The sequence below is a fragment of the Amblyomma americanum genome, chromosome 6 (assembly GCF_052857255.1).
Source record: "Amblyomma americanum isolate KBUSLIRL-KWMA chromosome 6, ASM5285725v1, whole genome shotgun sequence".
Taxonomy (NCBI): Eukaryota; Metazoa; Arthropoda; class Arachnida; order Ixodida; family Ixodidae; genus Amblyomma; species Amblyomma americanum.
In genome coordinates, this window is record NC_135502.1 from 112303896 (window position 1) to 112330380 (window position 26485).

The window sequence follows — 26485 nt, forward strand, 5'->3', positions numbered from 1 at the left end:
AAAAACCAGTACTGCAGGAACAACCATAATTCACTACGTGAACAAACAACAGTTAACAGCAGGAGCAATGCATGCGACTACAATTAGAGACAGATCTAAAGGATGTGAAATTAATCTGAAGCAAAGATGCATTCTCAAACGAACACATGTGAAATAAATAGGAAATGTTTCACCTTAAAATTTTTGTTACGTTTGCGTACTCACAGATGGCCTCGCAATAAAAGACTAGAAAAAAAAAAGCAAAGCTCTGGCTAACAATCTATCACAGACACTTTAGAACAAAGCTGTAGAATAGTGGTAGCCCCTGATGGCTGTCGTGCATTTAACAGGCCTGCTAAAATGAGCTACAGAAGAAATAGCTTAGCGAGAGATTCGTTAAATAATTCATCACACTTTTCACATCTGTTCACAGAGTGAAGATTTCCTACACCTAGGGTTACACACATTTGTAGAGCACAATACGGGGATCACAGCACCCTTCCAAAACACTTGTCAGCGGCTGTAGTTGCACAACGAAAAAGTTGTTCTTCCAATACAATGATTAATGTATATATCTGACAATAGAGTCGATAAGCTAGGTATGGCTGCCAACATCATTTCTTGGGACAACTGCAACAGCTGTTCTGCCACCTTGCAAAAAGAGAAAGACAAGTCTCTTCGGCAACTCTGTCCAGGGAACACCGCACCTCACAGCACGCCAAAACGGCATTGCAAAGATGACAGCGTCATAGAAAGCAAATGAAACCTAAACCATTTCAAAACTGAACATAGATCTTTCACATCAGTTGCTTAAAGCACATGTGTAGGCAATGTACAATATGAGGCATTTGGCAGGCACACTACCACATAATGCTTCACAGCTTAGGGCTGGAAACTAACCTAGACAGTGGTGTTGATATCCATCATGGCTTCATTTACTACAAACATGTCCAAGAGTTGTGCCAGTGCCAAAACAGAAGAAAATTGCCTTTAACAACACACTGGCAATTTCCACTGGTTGATTTGGAGCAGCACTCCTCATCCCCCCCCCTTTTTCTTTCTAGGGTTGAGATGCTCATCTGTTGGTTCAATGCAGAAGAACTAGCCTTACAGATTGATCTGGAGCAACTTTGCTTTAATGCACCCAGGTGTGCAGTCCTGCACTGAAGCCACGAGAAAAGTACGCATTATTACCCATGCAGCAAAAACACTGCTATGACAACTTGCCCACTGGGACCGATTGGTCACAAGTCCTTGCAAAGCCGTTGCACGTTTTGGCAAATAAAATAGCACGCAGCCTCAGAACGAGAAGCATGCACCAATGTGGAGGCTACTGGGTAGCTTGGTGATGAAGAAACTTTGCCAGCATGCACCTTCAGCCTCCCACACCGGTGCTTGCCACTTGTGAAGAACTGCCGCAGTGTTGTTGGTGGTCGTGTGGCGATGCGGTGTAGACATTCGGGCATCGTCCTCAAGAAAGTGCGGCACCACTGCCGTTCAGCTTGCACAGGAACGACGGGGAAGGGAGCCCTTCGCGAATGGCTTGACATGGATTGCATGCTACGCACCAGCTACAGACGGGCCAAGAACGACAGCAGTGCCGCTCGATCCAACAGACAGTTGAGTGTGGGCAACCTGAATTTTTCTTTTTAACTTAAATTTGGTAACAGCCGCTGCTAAAGCCACTAATGCGTATGAGAGGACAAGGGCGACCCAAAAACACAATAGGGACTAGAGGGGCAAAGATACAACTCCACTTGCAGGACTACACATTAAAACAATCCTTTGACCTTTGGTCACATCAGCCTAAACACACACACAGACACTCACTCCAAAGAAGCAATGGGCCAAAGGCAGAGATCACTCCTTTCCAGTTTAAAAATGCCAACAAAGCATTCTAGCACAGTGGTTGTAAAACAATGGATGGGCGACAGACTGGAATCAACAATGAAAGTTGCGAGTCTTAGGTTTCAAACTTGACAAGGAGGCTCTCGATTAGGACTGACGACGACAAGCGAGTTGAGGTGCTACTAGTCCTAATGAAAGACCAAGTAAAGGACGCAATCCATGCCAGGCCCAGCGCGAAGAGCCCTATGCTCCCCGTCATTCCTGTGCGGGATGAGCCAATTGCGCCGACACCGGTGCCATGCCTCTCCTCCACACTCTGCACTGGCAGGATTCTGTGGGAGAGGAGAATGCTCCACAATGTCGCGCAAGGCACACGCGCGCATCGCAGCGGCTGGCGGCGGGGGCTGCCTTAGACGTACACGACGCGCAGCGTGTTGGTGGCTCCGGCGCCCTTGCGCCATCCGGTCACAACGATCACTGCATCATCCTTGCGCAGAAAACCACGCAGCTTGCCTATCTCCAGGGCATACTCAATGCGGGCATCAACGTCCATGGGCCAGTCCGGGCAGCGCTCGCCTGCACAAGTAAGGAGCAATGGAAAACATCAGGCGATGCTGACGCCTGGACAAAGAGTACATACCCTATTGGAATGACAGCATGAAGACTAGGCAAAAACAGCGCAAGAATTAAAACACCAATGCATCAACAACTCTGCTCTAATTGTGTAATTGTGTGCGCTGAGCTCTGCGCCATGTTTACTTTCTTTGGAGTTAACAGGTAAAGAGGTTGCTGCCATGGCTACAAGGTTTGGCGTGTTGTAGTTAAAGTAAATGCACAAAAACTATTAAGCAAACTAGACTATGGCTAAGCTAAGAAATTCAGCAGCAGCCATCAGTGGTCTTAAATTTCATGCGGAGACGGAAGCTGCACAAGCGGTAACGCTTTTTACTCTCACTACTGCACATGGCCTACCTAACACGTACAGCATCCGAGGAGGCAGTTCAAGGTTTACCCCCTTCAGCAAAGAAGCTGTGGTTAGTGCGCAAGTGTGTGCATGCATGTGCGTGTATGTGTGAAGCCTCTTCCTTGGCAAGTCAGTTTTTCATCACTGAGATTCACTTTTGGAATGAACACTAGCTTCAATCACACATTTTTCATGCAGGTACACAGAGTGCTCACAATTTGCAATATTCTGTGTGCTGTGGTAGAAAGCTTAGCACTCCCAATTACAACTGAAACACGAGAGAAGAAAAGGGGATTTAAAAACCAGACATTTCTTGCCCTTTTAGCAAATGACCACACTATTGGTGACAGACTATGTTCCTCTTCCAATGTGTGAATGCTTTACTGGATGCATCCCATGAACAGATTCCCATGTTCCCTGCCTGCCCTGCTACAGCATGTGGGGTGGCCAACTCACCCGTGTAAAGCAATGGCAGAATACCCCTGTACAGATGGGCCTGACGAATGGTCTGCTCCACTCTCGAGATGGCCAGGATGGGACACCGGGGCCGGTACTTGGCAATCAGGTGGGCAGTCCTGCACATTTGACACAGGCGCATTTGAAAACCCCATGGGCAAGCACGGACTACTATGAGGCAGGTACTGACTGGCATGAACAGAGGGGGCTGGGCTGAGCCAAATGGCTTCTATTGCGAATGCCGATCAGACTGTTCCTTCAGTCCTTTCCTGAATGCAACCACAACGTGTTTCAACTGTCCACCACAAAAAGAGTATGAATAGGAGAGCCAATTATGGGACAATTTAAGATATCCAGAATGGAGGATGGCACATAAAAGACGACCAGAGCCATTTTTTTTTCAAATACTCATTTCCATTCCCCACACATTTTTCATGCAGTTACACAGAGTACACACATAAGAATACACCAGAGTCCCAGCTAAATGTAACCAATAAGGGTTTTAGCACCGTGAAACAAACTGAAAGTTGTCCAGAGTCATGTGGTCTCCAGTAATTTTTAAGTCTGCAGTATTTTTTCAGTATTTAAAGTTGATTAGTACAGGTATGATTTACACAGTTTTATTTATTGGCCTTCGAAGAAAGCTGTCGCGTGACCAGCAGCTGGCTCACATCTCTGCCCCAGTGCGCATCCAAAGCCTCATCTGGAAGGGCACTCTAGAAAAAAGCAAATATTTTCTGTCTGGGACCAATCTCAGGATGTTGACGTGGCACTGCTGTCACGTGGAAGCTTGGTGCAAACATTTAAATCGGCTGTTTTTCAAGACTATCCACAACTTCAGTATTGAAACTTGTTTCTGAAGCTAAAAATATGGAGAATTAAAAAAAAACACTGCAGACTAGGCAAAACAATTCTAAACAGATCTCAGTTGGTCCCACTGGGCTAGGAAAAGCTTGGTTACATTTATCTATAGTAGGATATAACTTGAAAAAACAGCAGTTGTCAACACTGTGCCCCGGTCTGCGGCGTCTTGTATTACTCCGCTAGCCAATCACAACAGTAAACGAAATCAGCTTTTTAATGTTTGACTTTATTAAACGAGCAAGCTATCAAAATTTTAGAACTTATAATTTTTTTCTTGTGATTTGCTTCTTGTATAGGTAACAAGAAAAGGTTTAACAACGGACTACTTTTTTGTCGTGGAGGAATTCTGTGCAGCGGCCCTGAATGTGGGCGGAGCTTCACTGCAGACTTAAGTTGCATCTGACTATAGGACACCTGGTACAAGCACAGTACCAAATCTGGGAAAAATATCTATAGTACAAAATACTGCATAAACATGCAGACATATAGAGATGGACTTGCACTTTCCTGCAATAGGCTTTCACTTTCTAGCAACGTCCAACACACTGGTGTACTAATGCGCTTCTGCTGCACTGTACTGTGAATATGGTGCTCCTACACTTGGCAAAAGCTTTCCCTGGCAATGAAGGGAAGGCTGGAGGGGCAGAGCATCCTTAACTGCAATTCCGTCAAATAGTTTGGCTGCCTGGCATGTTGCAGTCTTTGCAGTACCTTCACATCATTGCTCGAACAGCTAGAATCTGTACAAGCTTGCTGCAATAGTACGTGGTGCCTAGCAAATTTGTTGCAATCAAAAAAACTTTTTTCCTTCACTTTCAAAGTTAAAAGTTGGCATTTCTGTTAGAAATATGTCAACTAATAGGCATGTAAAAATGAAAATTGGTTCTTGGGGAAAGGAAATTGCGCACTATCTGTCTCACATATGGGCCAACCACACCTGAACCACACCATAAGGGAAGGGATAAAGGTGGGACTAAGAGAAGGGAAGAAAGGTAGTAGTGGTGGGCTCCGAAATAATTTCGACCACCTGGGGACTTTTAGAGTGCACTGACATCGCACAGAAAACGGTTGCCTTAGCGTTTTGCCTCCATCGAAACGCGGCCGCTGCAGTCGGGTTCGAAACCGGATACTCCGGATCAGTAGTCTAGTCCTAACCATTGAGCCACGGTGGCGGGTAATAGGCACGTTTGCACAGTGTTGTAATTTGAACATGATACATTGTAAACAGAGAAATTTAAAAAAAACAGAGTCTTGATCTACACCGCACTTCTTGGTAAACATGAAAAGCACTTAGACCCATAGCCCGTTTTGTTGTCATGCTACGCTTTGCACGAGCAAGCAACATGTGAAGAACATACAAAAACATACTGAAGATATCATTGTGAAACTTTATACCTGATTGATGTTATTTCAAGCCAGTCTGTCAAATTTCATTCGCTCTTCCCTTCGAAGGAACAGCCGCACAACTACGCTGTCGCAATTATAAGCAGCAGCTGGAGGGCCCCACATGTAGGTCTGCTCCCTCAATTTCCGATGGCCTTTTTCGCAGAAAGTCGGCACATCTCCAAAGTGGCAAAGCTTCAATGCACGCTTGGCCTTTTCGTGTAATCGCATCGTGTGTTCAGAAAATGCATGAATCTGAAAATGCTTATTGTACCGTTCAGCCCTTTTTGCGTACCGGAAGTATTCGAAATATTCACTTTGAGGTTATCTACAGAAAATTACTGTTCGCTTCGAAACCCAAAAAACAAAAAACAATAGGCATGTGCAAATAGTGTTTCCTTGGTGTAACGCGGCGCAGTGTTGAGGCTTTGGTTGCATGCATGCCGCTATGCCATATCTGAGGAGGTATGCTAAAACTAAGACCACATGCAGCAAGAGTTCCAGAAACGTTATTCACTAGAGATGAATACTTTGAGATTTCAAATATTTTAAATTATCGAATATTTGCATATGCCTAATGACAAATATGACAAGAAAACTTAACTGCAAGCGGGGACTGTATTCCACTGTGTAGAAAGAAAAGGAGTTTTGCCTCCGTAGCTTTGACTCCATTGCAAGAAAAAGTTATCGTGGATTAGAGCAGATTTTATTGCATGTGCCAACCAGCACTTGCATGGCCTCAAAAGAAGCGATTAGAATTCTTCTCCAGGGGGGCATTACGAAGGCTGCATAATCTCATCGGTGAGAAATAAAATGTTCGCAAAATGCTGCAGGTTCACAGCTCTGGAAAAAAGAAATCTCATCCCAGTCATTGCACTCAGCTGAATGCGGGCAAAAGCTGCCAATGTGAAAACACCAGCAATGGGCCAATCAGCATCCGAAGTATTGATTGGTTCGGTGATGCTGGCTGGTTGGGCCACTGTTGATGTGGGCTGGTGCAAAGTCAAAAAATGTTATTCGAAACTAAGTGGTCAGACTGCTCCGAGGATAGGCTATCTGTCAGTCGTCGCGTCTATTGTTGCACACTGTTGCCAGAGGTGCGCGAGCGACTTTGCAGCATGGAACTCAGGTTCTGAGAAGGGTTATCTCGACTATCTTTTGCTGCATCGGTCATACCCAGAAGAAACTTCCCTTAGGAAACCTGTTCGGATTAACCGATGCGAGATCTATAGCATCTGAAGTAGAGAGCTTACGACCACTGACTAACAAGAAAGTTAGCCGGAACCAAGCCAGCAGTACAAATTATGCAGGTTTCCGAATTAATGGGAACTAGTTTTCACTGTATATCCTTGGCTGTCTCAATATAGCGTGACTAGCACATAACAAATAAAGAAAGAACAGCCATGTACACACCAACAAGCAATGAAAAACTGATAGCCAGCTTTGATCAATAAATTCCACTATGCACAAACTATGGCAGGGCTAAAACTGACACAGATGATGCACTGGCTTGAGTAAAATAGTACTCAATTTGTGGGTGCTCACTTAAGGCTTAACCCACTTGGAATAAAGTGACCTAATGCAGTTTATTTTGCATGGAGGCTGAATGAAATACAGGTGATTAGCTAGCACCTTGACTTTTCTATCCTGCGTGGTCATTTTTCTTGGAGAGTAAGCAATCATCACAAAAGGAAAAATTGTATAGGCCCTATCTGGCTGAGAAGACAGTGAAAGTCTTCAAATCGCATTGGATTGTACATGCAACAAAGCTGAATTAAGTCCAACTTACAAGCTGATGAAAACAGCATGCAACGCCCATGATGACCAAACACACGCTCCCCTTGCACTGGCTGATCAGCAACCCCTCACCTGCCAGTGGTGGTGATGACAATGATAGCAGCTGCGAGGCACTTGATGGATGCGCTGACAGCAGCAATTGCGATTGTGTGCGTGCCATCCGTGGGGCAGGGTGCGATGTGCGACAGATGGATGAAGACATCCTTCTGGTAGAATGCGGACTCTGCCTCACAACAGATCCTGTCCATCATGCGCACCACTTCGAGCGGGTATTCACCCTTGGCCGTCTCACCCGACAGCATCACGCAGTCGGCTCCGTCCAGCACAGCGTTAGCCACATCCGACGCCTCGGCACGTGTAGGCCGTGGCTTGTGGGTCATGCTCTCCAACATCTGTGGGAGGCAGCAGTCAGAGTAAGCTCCACAGACCAACACAGATCTGACCATTGCAAAGCGAGAAAAGTATTACGTATACTGCACACGACAAAAAGACTAAGTTGCGCTATATAAAATCATGGCAACTTTGCTGGCAACCCCAATAGTTTCATGCCTCCACGGTCTGCCTGCACAGCTGAAGGTAGTGCCGGAAGATTGCCTAGTGACGGGACTTCCTAGTCTGGCTGTGTATGCATTATAACGCATAGGAACTAATACCCGTCATACAGCAGTCCTCAAAGGCCTTTCCAGCAAGGAAATCTGTTTCACCAAAGGAGCAAGACCTAAAGCAGCACTGAGGCTGCTACATGGCACAGCTCAAAGTGGACCTCTCTGACGAACTTTAGCACCCCTAGCATTGCATAAAGAAGCAGAAGTGAGCTTAAAACGAGCATTTTATTCATTTGCTGAGCTGAGCAATTTATTTCATTATACTTCATTCATGAAAGAGCTACTGACAGCTTTTCCCGTCAGCAGGAGCAGGTTTTGCTTATCAGCTTGGCCATTACAGGCACTGTGTTGCTGCTACATTTTTGATGTTGAGATCGTATCATAATGTAGAGACATCTAAAACTATGCCCAGACATTTTTTTTATATTCGCAAGATGTATATTCACAAGAGAGATCTTTAGCTGCTTAGATTCTCTCTGCTTTCAGTTTTCTACGCTGGATGGCACTGCGATCACTGCTGCTCTGCGAAGCCTCGATACAGCTTCCTTTGGTAGAGTGGTGACATCACCATTTTGGAGCACAGTCTCATTTAGCCACATCAAAATATTTCTCCAGAACTCAGCATTACACATCTCTGACATTGTGTTCAACGATACTTCCACATACTCAAGGCTTATTTCGGAATAAATTTTAGCACCTTTCGGTCCATTGTAGGGGTCTGTGCAACACCCCTGATTAAAAATGGCGCCTTTCAATTGGACAGTGGGCATCACAAGGCACCCTAAGCTGCTCGAAGGCCGCTCCTTTGGGCTTCAATGGCCTAGGATAGCCGCCTTAGCCACAAGGGCCCTTTGTGGAAAAGACTTGACACTTAAGCCGTGTAGATTTGCACTGTGTGCCTTTGTACAGAAAGACCCGATTCTCTACGGCCTTTGCAGTGCCTGTGTGATGGATATATGTTGGCATTAGCGTTCCAAACACTAAAATAATAGTCAGAGGGATCAGCATTACGAAAATTGTCATCAACACACTGCAAGCCAACATGCATCGTACAGCATGTGGAGACACATAACAAAACCCATTCTTTTCATCGCAGCTACAGTATATGCACATTGTACAGTTAATTTCACATCAATTTTTTTGTCGTTTTTGTACAGAAATAACATTCCTCAAATCTCGGTGTTGCATATATCGCAGCTTCCTGTGGCCACGAGCAAGTATTCTTGAAACACATGACTAAGCCTAAAAAGTAACGTATTCTACATTATGACAATGTCTATTGCCAAGCTCTCACCTTGAGTTGATTGCATCATATCTTCCCAAGCTTCTTGTAGTCATTACATAATTGTAATCTACACCCTTTTCTTCCTGATACCTGCCAGTTTACCAATGGTGGTACAATGGTTTGATGAATATGCTTAGAATTTAGTTAGAGCCTAAAAACCTGTAATTTAATTCTGGCTATGTCTTGCTCCCTCAGCTAGAGAGCTTTTTAGTTAATACAGAATTCTTAGTAACAAACATACCACTTTTGTAACTTTCCCTCTGTTAACCAAGAACATTGAAGCTTATTCTTAGGAGCACAAAAATTGGAACCTGCACATTTTAACTCCAACCAGGTAAGCCAAATTACTACCTGTGTCAAACCACAAAGAATTTTCTTTTACTTGTGTAAGCAACATTGCTGCAAAAGTGAAAATGAAAATCCATTGCTACCAATGATAAAACGAAGGCTTTCTTTATCAAAATACCTAGGATGCTTGTGTTCAATACTGTTGTCTGCTTTAAACACACAAAATGCTTACATCCATAAAGCACTACAGCGACTTCCAGGCTCCTCTGACCACAAATAGCACTGAATCTTGCAGACAAGTTGCACCAACACAACAGATGGATGTAATAGCTTACTCCCAAACAAAAATTTAAGTAAAAGCAAAAAAAAAAACCACAAACCTGAGTGGCACAAATGACTGGCTTGCCAATCATCTGGCACTTGGCAATCATCATCTTCTGAGCCAGGAACACTTTCTCTGCCGGAATTTCAATTCCAAGGTCACCTCTGGCCACCATGATGCCATCAGTTACATCAAGGATTTCATCGATCCTGAAAAGTGGCACACCGAATAAGCATTCCGAACGTGGAGTATGGAATCTTCTCACATTCAAGGCAACAATACCGCTGAAAGACTCACTTGCGAACGCCCTCATCATTTTCAATCTTGCACATGATCTTGATGTCCTTTCCTTTTTCACCAAGCACGTTCCGGATTTCCTTCACACCGTTAGCATTTCGAATAAACGAGGCAAAGATCATGTCCACCTGAAAGGCACCATTCATTTAAGAAATGTCCCAGGGAGGCAAAAAGAAGACAGAGCACACCAGACAAAGCCATGTGCTCATTTCTAGCCATGCAACTATTAAACACTTCTTGGAACAAGTTAGCGAAAATGAGTAAAAAAGGGAAATAATGCTGTGTTGTCAAAAACATCCAAGATGCTTGGAGTGAACATGACTTCAAACACTAAGCCAGGAAAGCATGCCTACCATGCAACTGACACATCATGCACAAGTAATTAATAAATGGAAAGAACAAATCTTGACGTTTGTTTCCGAACAGGCAAAATATGCAAATACCTCTTTCTGGTGCTATGCAAATGAAGCTTAAAAAACTAAAGAAAAGGAACACAAGAATAAAAGATATGGGTGGGAAAGCAGCACTTCTGACTGAGCACAACAACAAAAGCACCCAGTCAGAATGCACATACAGCTGAATTGAAACAAGCATTGTACACAAAGAAAACTACAAGGTAGACTGTTCCAATTCAGTGTGGCTGCGGCAGAAAAGTGAAATCTTGCATTGGAGAGAGATGACCTATTGTGTGGTACGTGCAGCAGCCTTTTCAGACTAGCAGCTGCAGCAAGCTAACAATGATTTAGCAACTGCATACGCAACAGCCTCACCCCTTGTTCGACGCCAAAAAGGAGGTCAGATTTGTCCTTTTCCGAGACTGCGGGAAGATCGACCAGTGCTCCGGGCAGGTTCACTCCTTTCTTGCTGCCTAGCATGCCTCCGTTCTCAATGTTGCACACCAGCTTGTCATTGTCTGAAAGCCACCATCAAAGCTCTTACTGCTGTGCCTACATGCAATTCAAGAGCGGCATAAGCAGCGCAGCCCTCCACATATGCATTCTGGCACAATCAAAGTTTCGGAAAATTTTTTGTAGTTTTCTGTGAATTGAACGCGATTTGAAAACTGCCCAAACTCTTAAGCTTGTTTCCACCAGTTACAAGTCCACCAGTTCCAGTTGCAAGTGTTCTTTGTATAGTATATTTAACGTGTTAATTCATAGCTCAGGGTGAAGGAAGGCAAAGGGGCGGCAGCGGTGCCTATAAACAAGTTGTGCGGTTTTCCTACATAATGCAAGTCCTACAGAATCCTGAAATCATGATAATTTTAGTGAATGCGCTGTCTCACTCCTATCAGAACCTAAAAATAAGAAAGAAGACTCTACTCTGTAGCAATTCCCAACAATCAAGACATGCCCCTCCCTTCTCAGCAACTAGTATCAGTAGTAGTAGCGGCGGTTTATTACAAAAATACAAAATTGAAGAAAAAGATGCTGCCGACCAGAGCAACTGCTATTTAATGTCTTAAGCAGTGGAGCTGCGGCCAGCGCAAACAAAATGGGAGAGAAAAGCGAAGAGAAGAACAAGGGGAGCGATAGTGAGGAAGGACAAGGGTGAGCTATGTACACTAGTTACAAAATACAAAAACTAAAGCTTGCACAAGTGTCCAAGCAATGTCTGAAATACAGCTGCAGGCACATTTGTTCACTCGCTCTGAACACTCAAATGCCCGTACAGAAGGCACAATGTGCAAAAATGTGGGCATTTCAAGAATCTCTTCCCTCCAAACTGTTTTATGGTAACTCTGGCACAACTCTGCTCTGTGCACATTTCCTTTTGTTTGTTTGGCACAAATGAGTGCCTTAGGATGCTTAAAATGTGCCATTTACTTATGCAAGTTCATGAGAATGGAATGAGCCGATAGCATAACTGATACCGTGAAACAAGCGTCGAGTCACTACAAGATAAGAGATCGCAACAGCACCTGCATAAACTAGGCATCTGCGAGGACAAATCTTATTCTGTGCAATATTGGCACGCTCCTAAACGAAATTTAAAAATTGACATTTTGCCCCCTTTCAACAATCATTTGCACGTTAGGGGAACAATGCCCCTTAAACCTAGCTCTTACCCTTTTATTTTATTTTCTTCAGCACCTGGCATACACCACTAATCTGCTAGCAGAAAGAGCACATACGCTGCCAATAGCATGAGGAGGTTGCAATGACCAAGGTCTATTTTACCAATTTCCTTGACGGTGAGCGAGATGAGGCCATCATCTATGAAGATCCTGCTCCCCACGCTCAGTACCTTGGTGATGTTTTCATAGTCCAAATACAGTGTGTTTTCATCACATTTCTCATAGAAGGACTTGTCCGTGGTGAGTGTGATGGTTTGGTCTTTCTTCAGTTCTATTTCAGCCGAAGGACCCTGAAATTAAGGGGCATCCCCAAATAAACGGTTGTCCAAAAGGTGCCAAGGCTAATTGCCATGTAATACATTACTGATGCAAATATGAGGGTGCTTAGTTGTTTTCGATTCCAAAACTTCCCAGCTTAGACTCCCAGAAATGCTACAGGACACAAGATAAGTTTCCACTGCATGCTGCGCGATACACCTGGGTGTGCACTCCAGACAGAGCACCACCCCATGTGAGGGTGAAAGTGATCATGGTGGATCAATAATTTGGTCGTAAAACCTATTAAGCTTCCTCATGTTACCCGTCAACAAGGAAATGCAGAAATTAACAAAACTTTTAGGGTACTTGAAGCGTAGTCACAATGAATCAACTGAATGGATTGTTTTGTAGACCAGATAACGTATGCATCATAAAAGTACTGCTTGAACTAAGGCATAAAATATAAAATGAGCAGTCATGTCACAATAGTAGAACACGTAACATACACAGGAGTTCATAAAAAAAAATTAAGGCATGTTATACAGCGGTTTAATATCTGGAATCTGCTCATGGGCATGCTGTGTGATGTTAGTGCACGTTACCCAGGTGGTTGAAATTATTCCTGACCTCCACTACAGCATCTTTCTTCCTTTCTTCTTTCACTCCCTCCTTTATCCCTTCCCTTTTGACAGGTGTGCATGTGCACACTGATATGCCAGACAGTTACTGCATCATTTCCTTTCCTCAAAAACCAATTTTCATTTTTCATGTGGGATGCTGCAGTGAAGGGCTCGAAATATATTTCAAACACATGGAGTTCTTTAACGTGCACTGACATCACACAGCACACCAGTAGCTGAATCGTGACTACTGCGGCTGGGAAATAAAGTTTAGGAAATGTTAAACATGAAAAAAACTTCATTTAAAGTGCACAGCAGAAGATGTCCACCAAAGCACAGCACATGGCTTAAACTTCGTAGTACTTCTTGTCTTAAGTCTTTATGCATTGCAGTATAAATTGACTGATTTGTTTAGTGAGCATTAAGAGAATTTTGCGGCTTTCGCCACAGTACCATCAAAATGTTACCCTGCACACTTATCTTGGCAAACATCTTTTTGTAGTCAAGAAACAGGGAGCTGCTTGGCAAACGCTCACAGAGTTTTCAAAACAACAGAAGCTATGGGTGTGAGAAAATTGCTCCCAGGCTAGCATCGCTGGCTGACGAGTGCATGGGATGAGCTTCACTAAAGAAATCTCACGCTCGTAGCTTTTACTACACACCGCAAGAAGTTGTCCTCGAGTACAGCTTTAAAACTGTGCTAACAACTGAAGCCCTTCTAACATGAAAAAGAGCACATCAAAAGCCATGCTAGAATTCACGCTGAAATAAACGCTACAGTTTCATCTTTTTCTGGAATCACAACAAAACCAAGCTTTCGGCACTGACATAATGCAGGTGCCTGTGCTCTGATCAAATCTATCAACAAGGAGCAGGTTGTGGCATGTGTTTTGCTAGCATAAAAGTTATCTTGCCAGAAAGAAGAAGAAGTACGGCTGTTTATATTTTTATCTACAAGCACTAGTTCTCCAGAAAGTTTCGAAAAATTATTTTGCTTCTAAACCCTGTCATTTCAATACCATCCGTTGGTGACAGAAGTCTATGTTCGGCTTGTCACAACATATAAACAAGTAAAGCAGCTTACACCAAGAAGAAGACCTGTGCGAATCTCCGGGCCCTTAGTGTCAAGCGCAATGGCAGTGTGGCGGACATCTGGTTTCAACTCTTCATTCAAAAGGCGCTCAGCTTCACGGATGTTCTTGATCGTGCCCTCATGGTACTGTTTAGAGAGAAAGCAGAAAAAAATATAATTAACTGTAATGCTTAGTGATCTAAATTAAAACTGGCTGAGACCAACAACACAGCGAAGAGCTTAAGAATCTGCCCAAGGTAACGAAATTTGAGCTCTTTGCAATGGCAACAAGAGAGTAGTGTGCCAAACATGGAAATAAAACAAAAATATATAGTTTCAACAAAGCTTGCTTTCTGCAGTTTTCTTGCACATATACAGACAGGTTATATTAAAACAGCAGCTAGACACAGTGGCTTTTTTTACGTGATAGCGTATACAGTTTCTTCGGTCAAAAAGCCATCAGCGTAGTAGTAGTCACCATCGCGTGTCTGAAATAATTGTGGTTCTAGAGATTGAGATTGGTGCATGATGGGCAATGACTGATTTAATTGATTAATTAAAGAAATGAAAAAAAAAACTGCAAAAAGGAGGTTCTAAGGTGTCAAAATGCTCAGAAAGAAAAGCCAATGCTTCATTGTGCTAATTAAGAAAATTTAGAGTGTGGTTGATCAATTAATAAAATGAAACAATCGAAAAAGCTAACGAGTTGCACCAACATCAGATAACTATCGCGTCAACTCGCAAGTGCAGCACGGGAGTCCTCCGTTTTTTTATTTAGCTACCAACAGAGACAATTTGCAAAGGCAGAGTAGTGCGTACTGAAAATGGTTAACTACAATGATTCAAGCAATGTTAACCACCGGCAGAATGCACACACACTGCCTCTTACCAAAAGTTATTATTGAGTGTACCACTGAGTAATGCAAGGAAGCAGAGCGTTATGCAGAAGACATACGCTACATACCTCGTGAGTGCCGTGCGAGAAGTTCAACCTGGCAATGTTCATGCCAGCCTTCATCATGTTCACCAGCATCTTCACATCTCTTGAGGCAGGACCTGGGCAAACATACCAATGGTGGAGTGGTGCAGCGCGAGCACACACCTACTGGAAAGAGCTTTCCTGCACGACACCGCTACCAGCAGGTGAAGCCACATTTGCAGAAAACGATCTTAAGTTGACTTTCACGAGAACACAGCCGAGGCTACTGCGCATGCTAATTTATTTACAGAGACACCGATTTTTACACAATGAAACAAAAAGAAAACCCCTTGCACCAGACAAAATCTTGAACTACTCCATTAAATTTAAGCGCGGCATCAAATGCACCAGGTTTCCTCGGTTTTCCAACAAAATGCAGCATAATCTAGACTCAGTGCGACCTCTACCAATACCCTGTCACACAGCCAGGCGTGGCCGTTGGGGAACAGCTACAACTGCGGCAGATGGGCCGCGGGAGCGCTCACCGATGGTGCAGATGATTCCGGTGAGCCTGACAAAAGACGTCGTCTGGTTGACGTCCAAGGTGCTGAGGTGTTCCAGCAGGGTGTTGGCGTGGACGGCGTACACCTGCTGCGGCCTTGGGGGCTCTGCCTGCGCCATGGTCGGATTCTTGACGCAGTCTGCGAAGCGGAAAAGGAGATACTGTCAACATCAAGATTCACTCACAAGGACGGATACAAGCGTTAACCAGTCAAGGCACGCTCGCGTATCAAACATCGGTATAACCGTTGAAGATAGCTGTTAGGTTATAGGTACTACGCCCCGGGACTGCATCGTCGAGTATCGAGACTGGTTAACACTCACAGGCATCACGATGCCCTTAACTTGTGCGAGAAAAAAATTCGCTATCGCCGCGCCCATACGCCACCCTAGCCGAATACTCACTTGCGACGCAGAAAGGCTATCGCGTCGATCGAGGGGACACGCAGAAGTGCGGCGAAATATGCAGGGCCCGCGCGAGAGCCGTTGCGATAAGCGCGGTGCGCGCAAGACGCTACTGAAAGCTCACATACCGCGCTGCACCGGATGCCGGAGATAAGGGGCGGGACGACGAAGCAAGGAGGCGGCCTGCAACACTGGGCGGCGCAATGGCAGCCGCGGGAGCAGCAGTTCGGACCAGCTTCGGTCCGGCGGGCGCGTGAGAGGCGCGTGCCACGGCGTTCCTGCGACGCGTGCTCCCTGGCACGGCGCCCAAGCGCGGCGGGAAAACACGACCCTGTCCCTCCTCTTTTTTTCTTCCTCCCGCGATCAATTCAAGCTAAGCGCGCCCGTGAGGCTTGGTTTACCGCTCTGTGGACTATAATCCCCGCGTCTCGCCAGCTGGACAGGATCGGGTTAGAAATAACCGGCGCTTGTAAGCATATCAGTTCATCCTCGCAGCAGCAGCAAAACCATCTACAGTGGCACGTGAACGGGTCTAAACTCCGCGGTGCAAGAGGCAAACAAAGGTGCAGCGGACTGGAAGTGCAGTCGACAACGTCGTGACGAAAATGACGAATGATCACGAGCCGTACTCGCATTATGCCCCTTTACCCACTAATTTGGGTCTTCTCTTTTTTTGCTATTCGTATTTTTTATTACCTCACAAAATTAAGTTTATTATAGCCCCTTTACCACCTCAACCAACTCTGTCGCGGAAACTGAGCTGCTCAAATTTTTGATATCTCACATGTTTTCCGAATGAAATTTACAAAACTGGCAGTCATCGCCTGGTGGTCATGGCCAATCCCCCTTGCGGGCATGTGCCACGACACTAGCTCGCTAAAAGCAGCCCGAAGCCAACTGTAAGCAACAATAACTGAAGAAAATATGCATTGATACTTGTACAAGGGCAACAATGTTCCCGCCGTTTTCAGCCCCATTGCTTTTACCGATTCGTAGCTCTTTCCTCTTTATCTCTCTCCCTTGGCTCTTTAATAACAATAATTGGTTTTTTGGGGGAAAGGAAATGGCGCAGTATCTGTCTCGTATATCGTTGGACACCTGAACCGCGCCTGAAGAAAATATGCATTGATACTTGTACAAGGGCGACAATGTTCCCGCCGTTTTCAGCCCCATTGCTTTTACCGATTCGTAGCTCTTTCCTCTTTATCTCTCTCCCTTGGCTCTTTAATAACAATAATTGGTTTTTTTGGGGAAAGGAAATGGCGCAGTATCTGTCTCGTATATCGTTGGACACCTGAACCGCGCCTGAAGAAAATATGCATTGATACTTGTACAAGGGCGACAATGTTCCCGCCGTTTTCAGCCCCATTGCTTTTACCGATTCGTAGCTCTTTCCTCTTTATCTCTCTCCCTTGGCTCTTTAATAACAATAATTGGTTTTTTGGGGGAAAGGAAATGGCGCAGTATCTGTCTCATATATCGTTGGACACCTGAACCGCACCGTAAGGGAAGGGATAAAGGAGGGAGTGAAAGAAGAAACGAAGAAGAGGTGCCGTAGTGGAGGGCTCCGGAATAATCTCGACCACCTGGGGATCTTTAACGTGCACTGACATCGCACAGCACACGGACGCCTTAGCGTTTTTCCTCCATTTTCTTTTTCCTTTGCATACAGCTGCACGCAACTACTGCGCGTTTTGACCGTTTACCCTCGGAGTTCCTCACACGGCTGGTGTAAGCTGGTTATAAGTGCTGGGATGACAAAAAGAATTCCGAAACACACGACAAGCAGAGGATCCCCCCCCCCCTTTTACACACGCACACGCAATTTTGGACTATTCAGTCGTAAAGTAGGGGATGCCCAACCGTTGCAACCCCCGTAGTGGAACACACTTCACGCCGGCGAGTCGCGGACGTCAGGCGACCGGTTCTGGCCGAGTCCATTGCACTCGCTCCCAGACCGCAACGAATCGAGCGAAATCGGGCGCGCGACATCCTCCGCAACTTCTTGCTGGCGCGAATGTGGGAAACATCGCACGCAATTCACGCCTCGCACGCGGAAAGAGGGGCGAGACACGTCGATACAACCGCTTGGTCACACTCTTTGCACCCCCTCCCCTTCTTTTCCGGCGCTACCGCAAACGTGACTCGTGTGCGTGCGAGGGTGTCGGCGAAGTTTCGAAGCGCGGCGGCGGGAAGTTACGGCCGCACTGTGAAATGTGAAATCGCACAAGGCGGGCGACACTCGAGAAAGACGCGATATGCACCGAGTTCAACGAACCACACTTCACGTACACTGTGCGCTCATTCCGCTGGCGGAATTAAAAACACGTCAGCCTGCACACAAGAGCGAATTTTATTTCTGCACTAATTACTAGCATTTCTTACGCGGTTATTACGCTCCCACGCGGAAAGTACTCAGAAAACAGGAAAGTACGTCAGAGTAATATCACTGGGCTCCCTTTTATACTGAAGTAAACCGCGCAAGCTAGCACGAAAAGTGAGAATGCGTCGAGAGTGAACAACATCCGGCCAGGGTAACGTGCATTGACATCGTACAGTGCACGGGCCTCTAGCATTTCGCCTCCATCGAAATTCGACCGCCGCTGCCGGGATCGAACCCGCGCCTTTAGGGTCAGCAGCCGAGCGCCACAACCACTGAGCCACCTTGGCGGCACAACTCAAGCCCTTTTGAACCTGTGGCGTTAAAGACATCTACCATCTATATATGATATAAAACCGGCAAATGCGAAAGACAGACACAGACAGAACGCTCCTCTACATAATACGCGGAATTACGTTAACAGCGAAGACCAAGAATACACAAAAATTGACGTCACCATCCACCTACCTGACTAGGTAGGCAGCACGTACCCCGTTATCGCGAGCAACAGCATAGCAATTACCTATTCGCTCATGAATCATGCTATTTAATATCCGCGATCCGCGATCCCGCACGCTAACAGCCGCCGCGTTGGCTCCGTCCTTATGGTGCTCGGCTGCCGATCCGAAAGACGCGGGCTCGGTCCCGACTGCGGCCGTCGAATTTCGATGGAGGCGAAATGCTAGAGGTCCGTGTACGGTCTAAATTATCCCGAGCCCTCCACTAAGGCGCCACTCATAGCCGTCGCTTCGGGGCATTAAACACCATAAACCAAACCGCACACTAACGACACTACAAGCGTGAGACAGGGTCAACATATGCGAATCACCGGCATACCTCCGCAGCGGCTTCTTCGGGTGGCGAGCATGGTTCCGGAGACTCGATCACGTCGGAGAGCTCTCGCTCTATGACCGCCGGAGCAGTTTCCGCGCGCCTATCAAGTACAGTACACACACGCAGCGTACGCGTCACGTGCGCATCTCGCTGAGCGCGTAGTACTCGCCCAGATCATAGCGCCCGCAGCGGCAAGGCCACACGCCCGAGGCCCTTCCGTGTCCAGCGATGCTATTCTCGGATTCGGGAAATGGCGAGATAAGGACCGCGCATTCCGGCGAACAGATCGTCGCCGCCGCGTCACACAGCGATAAGGGTCGACATAATTGGGAGGAAAGTGGGAGAGGCCCCAAAGAAGTTGCGACAAACGAGAGCTCTCAATGAAGGCGAGAACCAAGCGTTGTTGCAGCTCCACCGTGCGTGCCTCGACGCACGACGACTGGCGCTCTTTCGCAGTCCGCGGGGACGCAGCCATATATGGGAGTTTGGTGTGGGGTATAAAAACGGCGTTTGCTCCGCGCATTACACCCGCCGCGGTGTCTCAGTGGTTAGGGCGCTCGACTACTGATCCGGAGTTCCCGGGTTCGAACCCGACCGCGGCGGCTGCGTTTTTATGGAGGAAAAACGGCAAGGCGCCCGTGTGCTGTGCGATGTCAGTGCACGTTAAAGATCCCAAGGTGGTCGAAATTATTCCGGAGCCCTGCACTACGGCACCTCTCTCTTCCTTTCTTCTTTCACTCCCTCCTTTACCCTTCCCTTACGGCGCGGTTCAGGTGTCCACCGATATATGAGACAGATACTGCGCCATTTCCTTTCCCCAAAAAACCAATTATTATTATTACTCCGCGCATTACGCCCGAAGAAAACGTTTTCAAGGCAGGGGAGAGTGGGCACTTCTCCCGAAAAGGGGGAGCGGAGGAGAGAGTAGCGTTTTAGATCGAGACTGTGCGCATGTGCCCACTCGCGGGTGCGTGCGTGCTCACGAAAGACCTAACCATCGACATGAAAGATGAAGCTTAATATACCCCCCCCCCCACACACACACACACGCACACAAACAAACCGCCTGAACAAGTCGGTTCTTTTCTGCGTTCTTATCAATCACTTCACCTTTTGAGCACCTGTTGAATCAGCATGCAGCTCTTGTCACATCACAATTAGCGACCATCTTCTTAGCACAGACGCTCATCAAAAACAATTCTGGGCGCGTCGCCAGTGGCTCGCCACACTGCGCACTGGACCTGTGCGTAGTATGTGTGCGTACGTGCAGCGAGCACGGAGCGCGGGCTATCTCGACGTGTTCGCTACATTGCAAATAGCACGCATTCCGGATTCCACGCGAACAATGCATATGTGCTAGCACAGCAAAAAACAGCACACCTAAGTATGATCAGCCGTGAATAGGAAACAGCAGTTCCTGCCCTGTGCCGGGCGCCAGCAACCGGGTGTCTATAGCGATCGAGTCTCGAAGTTCCTCCACCTTTCCTTAACTATTTCAATCAAAATTCCCTGACCACTGAAGATGCGGAAGAACATAGTCCGGCCGACGATGATGGACAGTCTAGACATGAACCATTCACAGCAAAGCATTTACTAAAACTAGGTGCTGCACTGAAAACAGATTTCTTCTTCCTCTGCAACAAAATTTTATTTTCTGTTGAGCAAAGCAGTTTCAAACTGTGACTTCAGTAACGCACTCTAAACAGAAAGGAGTAAAAATAAGAGTAAGCTGTTCTCAAGCGCACTCCCTTTTAAGTGGAATAAATACGTTTGTTCGCCGCTTGTAGTGGAAATGCACTTATTTGCCAGTTTAAATGCGGTACTCACCGCTATAAAAAAACGTGAGAAAAGCAACGCACTCTTAAAGGGACTATGCAATAAATTAATTGGTTACATAAAGCAGACGAGAGATAGGCATTCAATCACTCGTCACCTCAGTGCAGGAATTTTTGAGCTAGCATCAATAACAACCAAGATATAGAAGATTAAAAATTACGCTCCTCCTCTCCCCCCTCAACTTGTACACGCGGGGCACTAGAAAAAAAAATTAATGTGGATTAGCTCAGCTAATCCAGGATATACAAAGCGAAAGATGTCGGCGTTCACTGTGTTCATTGGCTTCGGCGTTTAAGGCGATGGCTTTGAGGAAAGGAAGCGCACATAACTGGCTCCCTGGATATGGGGACGCCTCATTCGTGCTTTGATACATGTGGCGGTGTTGAGAGAGAGATGTGGCCTGAATGCATTAGCGCTGACAGCGTTGTGGCTGACATGCGGAACTGCAGCAATAACTAGGCCACTGCGTTCATTTGGTGATCGATCTCTCGCGATCAACCATTAACTGCATGCGACCTCCCAGGGTGGCAGGGAGGGCGCGCTGCCTATATATCCAGTGTGCGGAACGTAATCAAAGCACGCTTTTGCTGTTGGACGCCAACGCCACGTACACGAAAGCGAGATTGAGGTCTCCACTGACCCACGGAGCCGGTTGTGCGCCTTTCCTTTCGTGAAAATGAACGGCCTTTGCAAAGTTGTCAGCGCCAATGAACTCCATGAAGGCCGTCGGCTCGTTTTGTTTGGTTTTTGAGGAAAGGAAATGGCCCAGTAACCATCACGGTGGACACCCGCACCACACCGTAAAGGAAGGGATAAAGCACGGAGGGAAAGAAGAGAGCTGAAAATGGAAAGTAGGATTTTGAGGAAAGGCGCGGCGATGCGCAGCGGTTGTACACCTATATGGCTCGGTGCTACTAGTGGCGCATACGCAGCAGTGACTAGGGAGCGAGAGAGAGAAATATCCGCGGCGAGGCGAGCGTTATGACGTCATGTGTCTCCTCGGAGCACCGCCACGGCGAAATCGCAAGTTCGCGGCCCGGCAATTTCGACCACCTGGGGTTCTTTAACGTGCACCGACATCGCACAGTACACGGGCCTCAAGAATTTCGCCTCCATCGAAATTCGACCGCCGTGGCCTGGATCGAACCCGCGTGTTTCGGGCCAGCAGCCTAGCGCCATAACCACTCAGCCACCGCGGCGGCTATAAATAAATAAAACAATTAACGAGAGTATCGCGTAGGACTCCGCTGTCCGCCCCTGTTGAAGGCTCACCGATAAGAGTCACTCGGGATGAAGTGCGATCCTTCATCATGCAGTTCGCCTCGTGATTACGTTCAGAGTACAACTGCGTGCAACGGAATACAGATACAGCTGCTAATGGATGGCATGGTGTGTGGGATTTCACGTCCCCAAACTGCATGCGGGCTACGGCAGACGCCGTAGTGAAGGGATACGGATTAATTCGAACCTACTGGAGTTATTTAAACATGCAGTGACGTTGCACAGCCCACGGGGGCCTTCTGCATTCCGCATCGAAATGGGGCCGAAACTGCACATGCGCCGCAACCTCAGGCTGAGCAGACCAACGCCGCAGTCGCTGGCCCACAGTGGCGGACGCCTTATAAACTGATCATTGGGAAGCAAGAGGTTCACTGCACGCTACTTTTTCGATGGAATTTGTGTAAATGCCAGACACCGCTTTCTAGTCAGGCTAGTTGGAGCTTCTTTCTGCTTTGCAGCTTGTGGAAGTCTATAGCGTTGCGACTGAACACAGGCTGCAAATCCGCGCACGGCGCCGATCACTACGACGCACAACGGTAGGCCTGCAGGCAGACTGTAAATTCGTGACGCGAGATCGTGACGGCGAATCGCCCCTTCCATTACGAGCGACCACGGCACACGAAAGAACGGAGAACGCCATTCACGGACAAGGCCGTCCCCTCTTGTATCCCTCGAAGGTCCGTCACGCCCCCAAAGTTTCTCTCTCCACTACCTGCGTGACGGTCTTTCCCTTCCATTTATTTTTTTGTATTTCTCATCGGAGTGACATTATCTGTTAGAAATCAGAAAAAAAGTCAATGCGGCTGAAGGTATACATGGATCGTACTGTCCGAAGCTGGACCGAGGACAGCCGTGCCCTGTAGACATGGCCACTCCGTTTCCGCAAAAACCATCCCAAGCAAGTCTTCACATCGCTTGTCGCGACACAATTTTGAGGCGTCGAACCTGCAGCACAAGCGGCGTTCACAAAGACCGCGCAGTAACCAGACTTTCTTTCAACCTGGGAGCGGACGTAAACGTTATCTCCCCTTTATAGATACGACAGTGAGGGCACACTGAATCCGATAAACGTGCCTCGCTATCTTCCATTTTCTCCGGCAAATGCCACGCAGCGAACCCGAGTGCATACGCCAGAAATAATGCGCATATACGTCCGCAGCGGCTTTTATCGACCGCCCCGCGGCTGCAACGGGCTTTGCTGCGGCGACGTTTCCGACCTTGTGCGACGGAGTGTTTCCCGCGAAAAACAACCCGTTCTGCCATTTCTTTCTCTCTTGCTCATGAACGTGATAAACGTATACAGGCTCCAACACTGGAGAGTGAAGTCACTAATATGCGGACCCCAGCATGCTCTTCACAGCTCAGCATCAGCGAAAAATGATTATCCCTGCCCCTTCTGCACGAAAAAAAGAAAAAAAAACGTTGGACTACAATGCTGCGCTTATGAGTTGACGCGATAGCGCACGCCGTTTGGTGCATCGTCTGATAAGTATGAGACTCTGTAGAATTTTTTTTTACTAGATTGTTTCATTACGACAACGCTATATATACACCGATACATAGCATCAGCAAACACTGGCTTTCCATTCTGAGCAGTTTGACACCTTTGGCCCCCTTTTTCTATTTTTTATTTAATTAATCTATTAATTACAATGATTTCATTAACTCGTCATCTCCTATCGCACACCAATCAATCATCAATCACTAGAACCACAAATTACCATGGCACGATTTTTTTTACGCAGTCCCCGGTTATTTCCGACGCCCGGTGCCGACTACTACGCCGAGGGCTTTTCGACCGAACGAGCTGCATACGCTATCGCGTAAAAGCGCCAGTTTTCCACAGAAAAGAAGACGTCACCTGCGGAGCACATTAAAATTAATGTGGCTTAGCTCAGCTAATCTAGGATATACAAAGCGAAAGGTGTCGGCGTTCACTGTGTTCATTGGCGTTGACAATGTTCTAGACGGCGATGGCTTTGAGCAAAGGATGGGCGCATAACTGGCTCCCTGGATGTGGGGACGCCTCAATCATGCTAGGATACATGTGGCGGTGGTGAGAGAGAGATGTGGTCTGAATGCATTAGCGCCGAAAGCGTTGTGGCTGACATGCGGCACTGCAGCAATAACTAGGCCGCAGCGTTCATTTGGTGATCGATCTCTCGCGATCAACCATTAACTGCATGCCACCTCCCATGGTGGACGGGAGGGCGCGCTGCCTATCCAGTGTGCGGAACGCAATCAAAGCACGCTTTTGCAGTTGGACGCCAACGCCACGTACATGAAAGCGAGATTGAGGCCTCGGCCACCGATCCGTAGTTTCCGGGTTCGAACCCGACCGCGTCGGCTGCGTTTTTATGGAGGCAAAACGCTAAGGCGCCCGTGTGCTGTGCGATGTCAGTGCACGTTAAAGATCCCTTGGTGGTCGAAATAATTCCGGAGCTCACCCCTACGGCACCTTTCTTCCTTCACTCCCTCCTTTATCCCTTCCCTTACGGCGCGGTTCAGGTGTCTGCCGATATATGAGACAGAAACTGTGCCATTTCCTTTCCCCCAAAACCAATTATATGTATCCACTCACCTCTTTCATTTCATTTCTCCATGCTACCTGCTATCCTTTATTCACGCTGCCCCAGCTCAGGGCCTTCAGTATCGATGGCAGATGCTGGGGCTAGCAAAAATGTTTTCCTTCCTTTTTATTATTATTATTTTAATAAAAACCACTTACTACTACTACTCTCCACTTACCCACGAAGCCGGTTGTGCGCCATTCCTTTCATGAAAATGAATAATAATAGTAACTGGTTTTTGGGGAAAGGAAATGGTGCAGCATCTCATATATCGTTGGACACCTGAACCGCGCTGTAAGGGAAGGGATAAAGGGGGGAGTGAAAGTAGAAAGCAAGAAAGAGGTGCCGTAGTGGAGGGTTCCGGAATAATTTCGATCACCTGGGGATCTTTAACGTGCACTGACATCGCACAGCACACGGGCACCTTAGCGTTTTGCTTCCATAAAAACGCAGCCGCCGCGGTCGGGTTCGAACCCGGGAACTCCGGATCAGTGAAAATGAACGTCCTTTGCAAAGATGTCACCGCCAATGAACTCAATGAACGCCGTCGGCTCACTTGTTTTGTTTGGTTTTTGAGGAAAGGAAATGGCACAGTAACCATCGCACATATCTCGGTGGACACCCGAACCGCGCCGTAAAGGAACGGATAAATGAGGGAGGGAAAAAGAAATACTGCGCCATTTCCTTTTCCCAAGCAACCAATTTTTTTAGAAAATGCGCGCGTTGTGACGTCATGCGCCTCTTTGGAGCACCGCCACGGCGAAATCGCAAGTTCGCGGCCAGTAAAGCTTTCGCTTTAAAACGGCCTTAGCAGCTCAAGAGCAATGCCCTAGCAGGAGTTCTGCATTAGTAAAACTCTGGACGAGAATAGGTGTCCAATAACTACGGTTGAAACACCTTCAAAGGCATAAAAAAGTAAGCTCAATTCGTATTTTTAAGGTGCGTAAATAACCTCGGCCCAAACACATAAAAGAAGTACTACTTTCGATGGAGTCCGCGGTACACAATTTTACACCCATTCGGGAGTAAAACCGCGGCGTGGCATCAAGCAGGAGCAGCGCCTCCTCTCTGCTGGCCGGGGACAATGTGCTGCATGTAGCTCGCAGAAAAGGATTCCAAACTGAGACTCCTAAAACGAGAGTTTTCGTTTTGTTCTGTTATAAACGACTCCGCCTGCCAGACGTCAGTCGTATGGCGCCAAAACAAACACGCTCGACGAAAAAGCCTCAGCCGGCGAGTTCCGAAATCAGTGTGGCAAGCACAGACGAACAAAACAGCGCCAAGGCCGCCAGCGTCGCCAAGAGATGCACTTCCTACAATTGCTTTCTGTTTTCCCGCTGGCAACTCGCCCTGGCAGACGACAAAGGGCAGCGAACCTTGGGATCAAAGCGAACAGCCAAATTAAAGATCCGGTGCAAGGAACTGACAGCGAAGCTGCTGGGACAGAGCAGCGTATCACCCCCCCCCCCCCCCCTCGCTGCCCGAAATACAAGCGCTCGGGGTAGAGTCAACTAAAATGACCTTGCAGCCTTACACAGTGACACTGAAAGCGGCTCGCTTGCAATGGAGGCCCGCATTCTTCGG

At 47.0% G+C, this 26485-nt stretch overlaps 1 protein-coding gene across 4 annotated transcripts in view; it reads right to left on the minus strand.

The window, feature by feature from the left end:
- The window catches only part of LOC144094000 (pyruvate kinase PKM-like), a 28836-nt gene that overhangs the window by 456 nt on the left and 1895 nt on the right, over positions 1–26485 (minus strand). The window contains exons 1-11 of one of the 4 annotated variants that reach the window (XM_077627825.1): positions 19218–19469; positions 15580–15735; positions 15080–15171; positions 14128–14262; positions 12269–12455; positions 10859–11001; positions 10089–10216; positions 9850–10000; positions 7364–7683; positions 3248–3366; positions 2247–2403 (exon numbers count right to left, since the gene is read on the minus strand). In XM_077627825.1, the coding sequence (XP_077483951.1) occupies positions 2247–2403; positions 3248–3366; positions 7364–7683; positions 9850–10000; positions 10089–10216; positions 10859–11001; positions 12269–12455; positions 14128–14262; positions 15080–15171; positions 15580–15735; positions 19218–19248 (1619 nt within the window). In that variant the 5' untranslated portion in view covers positions 19249–19469. Of the gene's footprint in view, positions 1–2246; positions 2404–3247; positions 3367–7363; positions 7684–9849; positions 10001–10088; positions 10217–10858; positions 11002–12268; positions 12456–14127; positions 14263–15079; positions 15172–15579; positions 15736–16000; positions 16263–19217; positions 19470–26485 lie in introns of those variants that run through there. The other 3 variants (XM_077627828.1, XM_077627827.1, XM_077627826.1) reach the window with 3 other exon arrangements.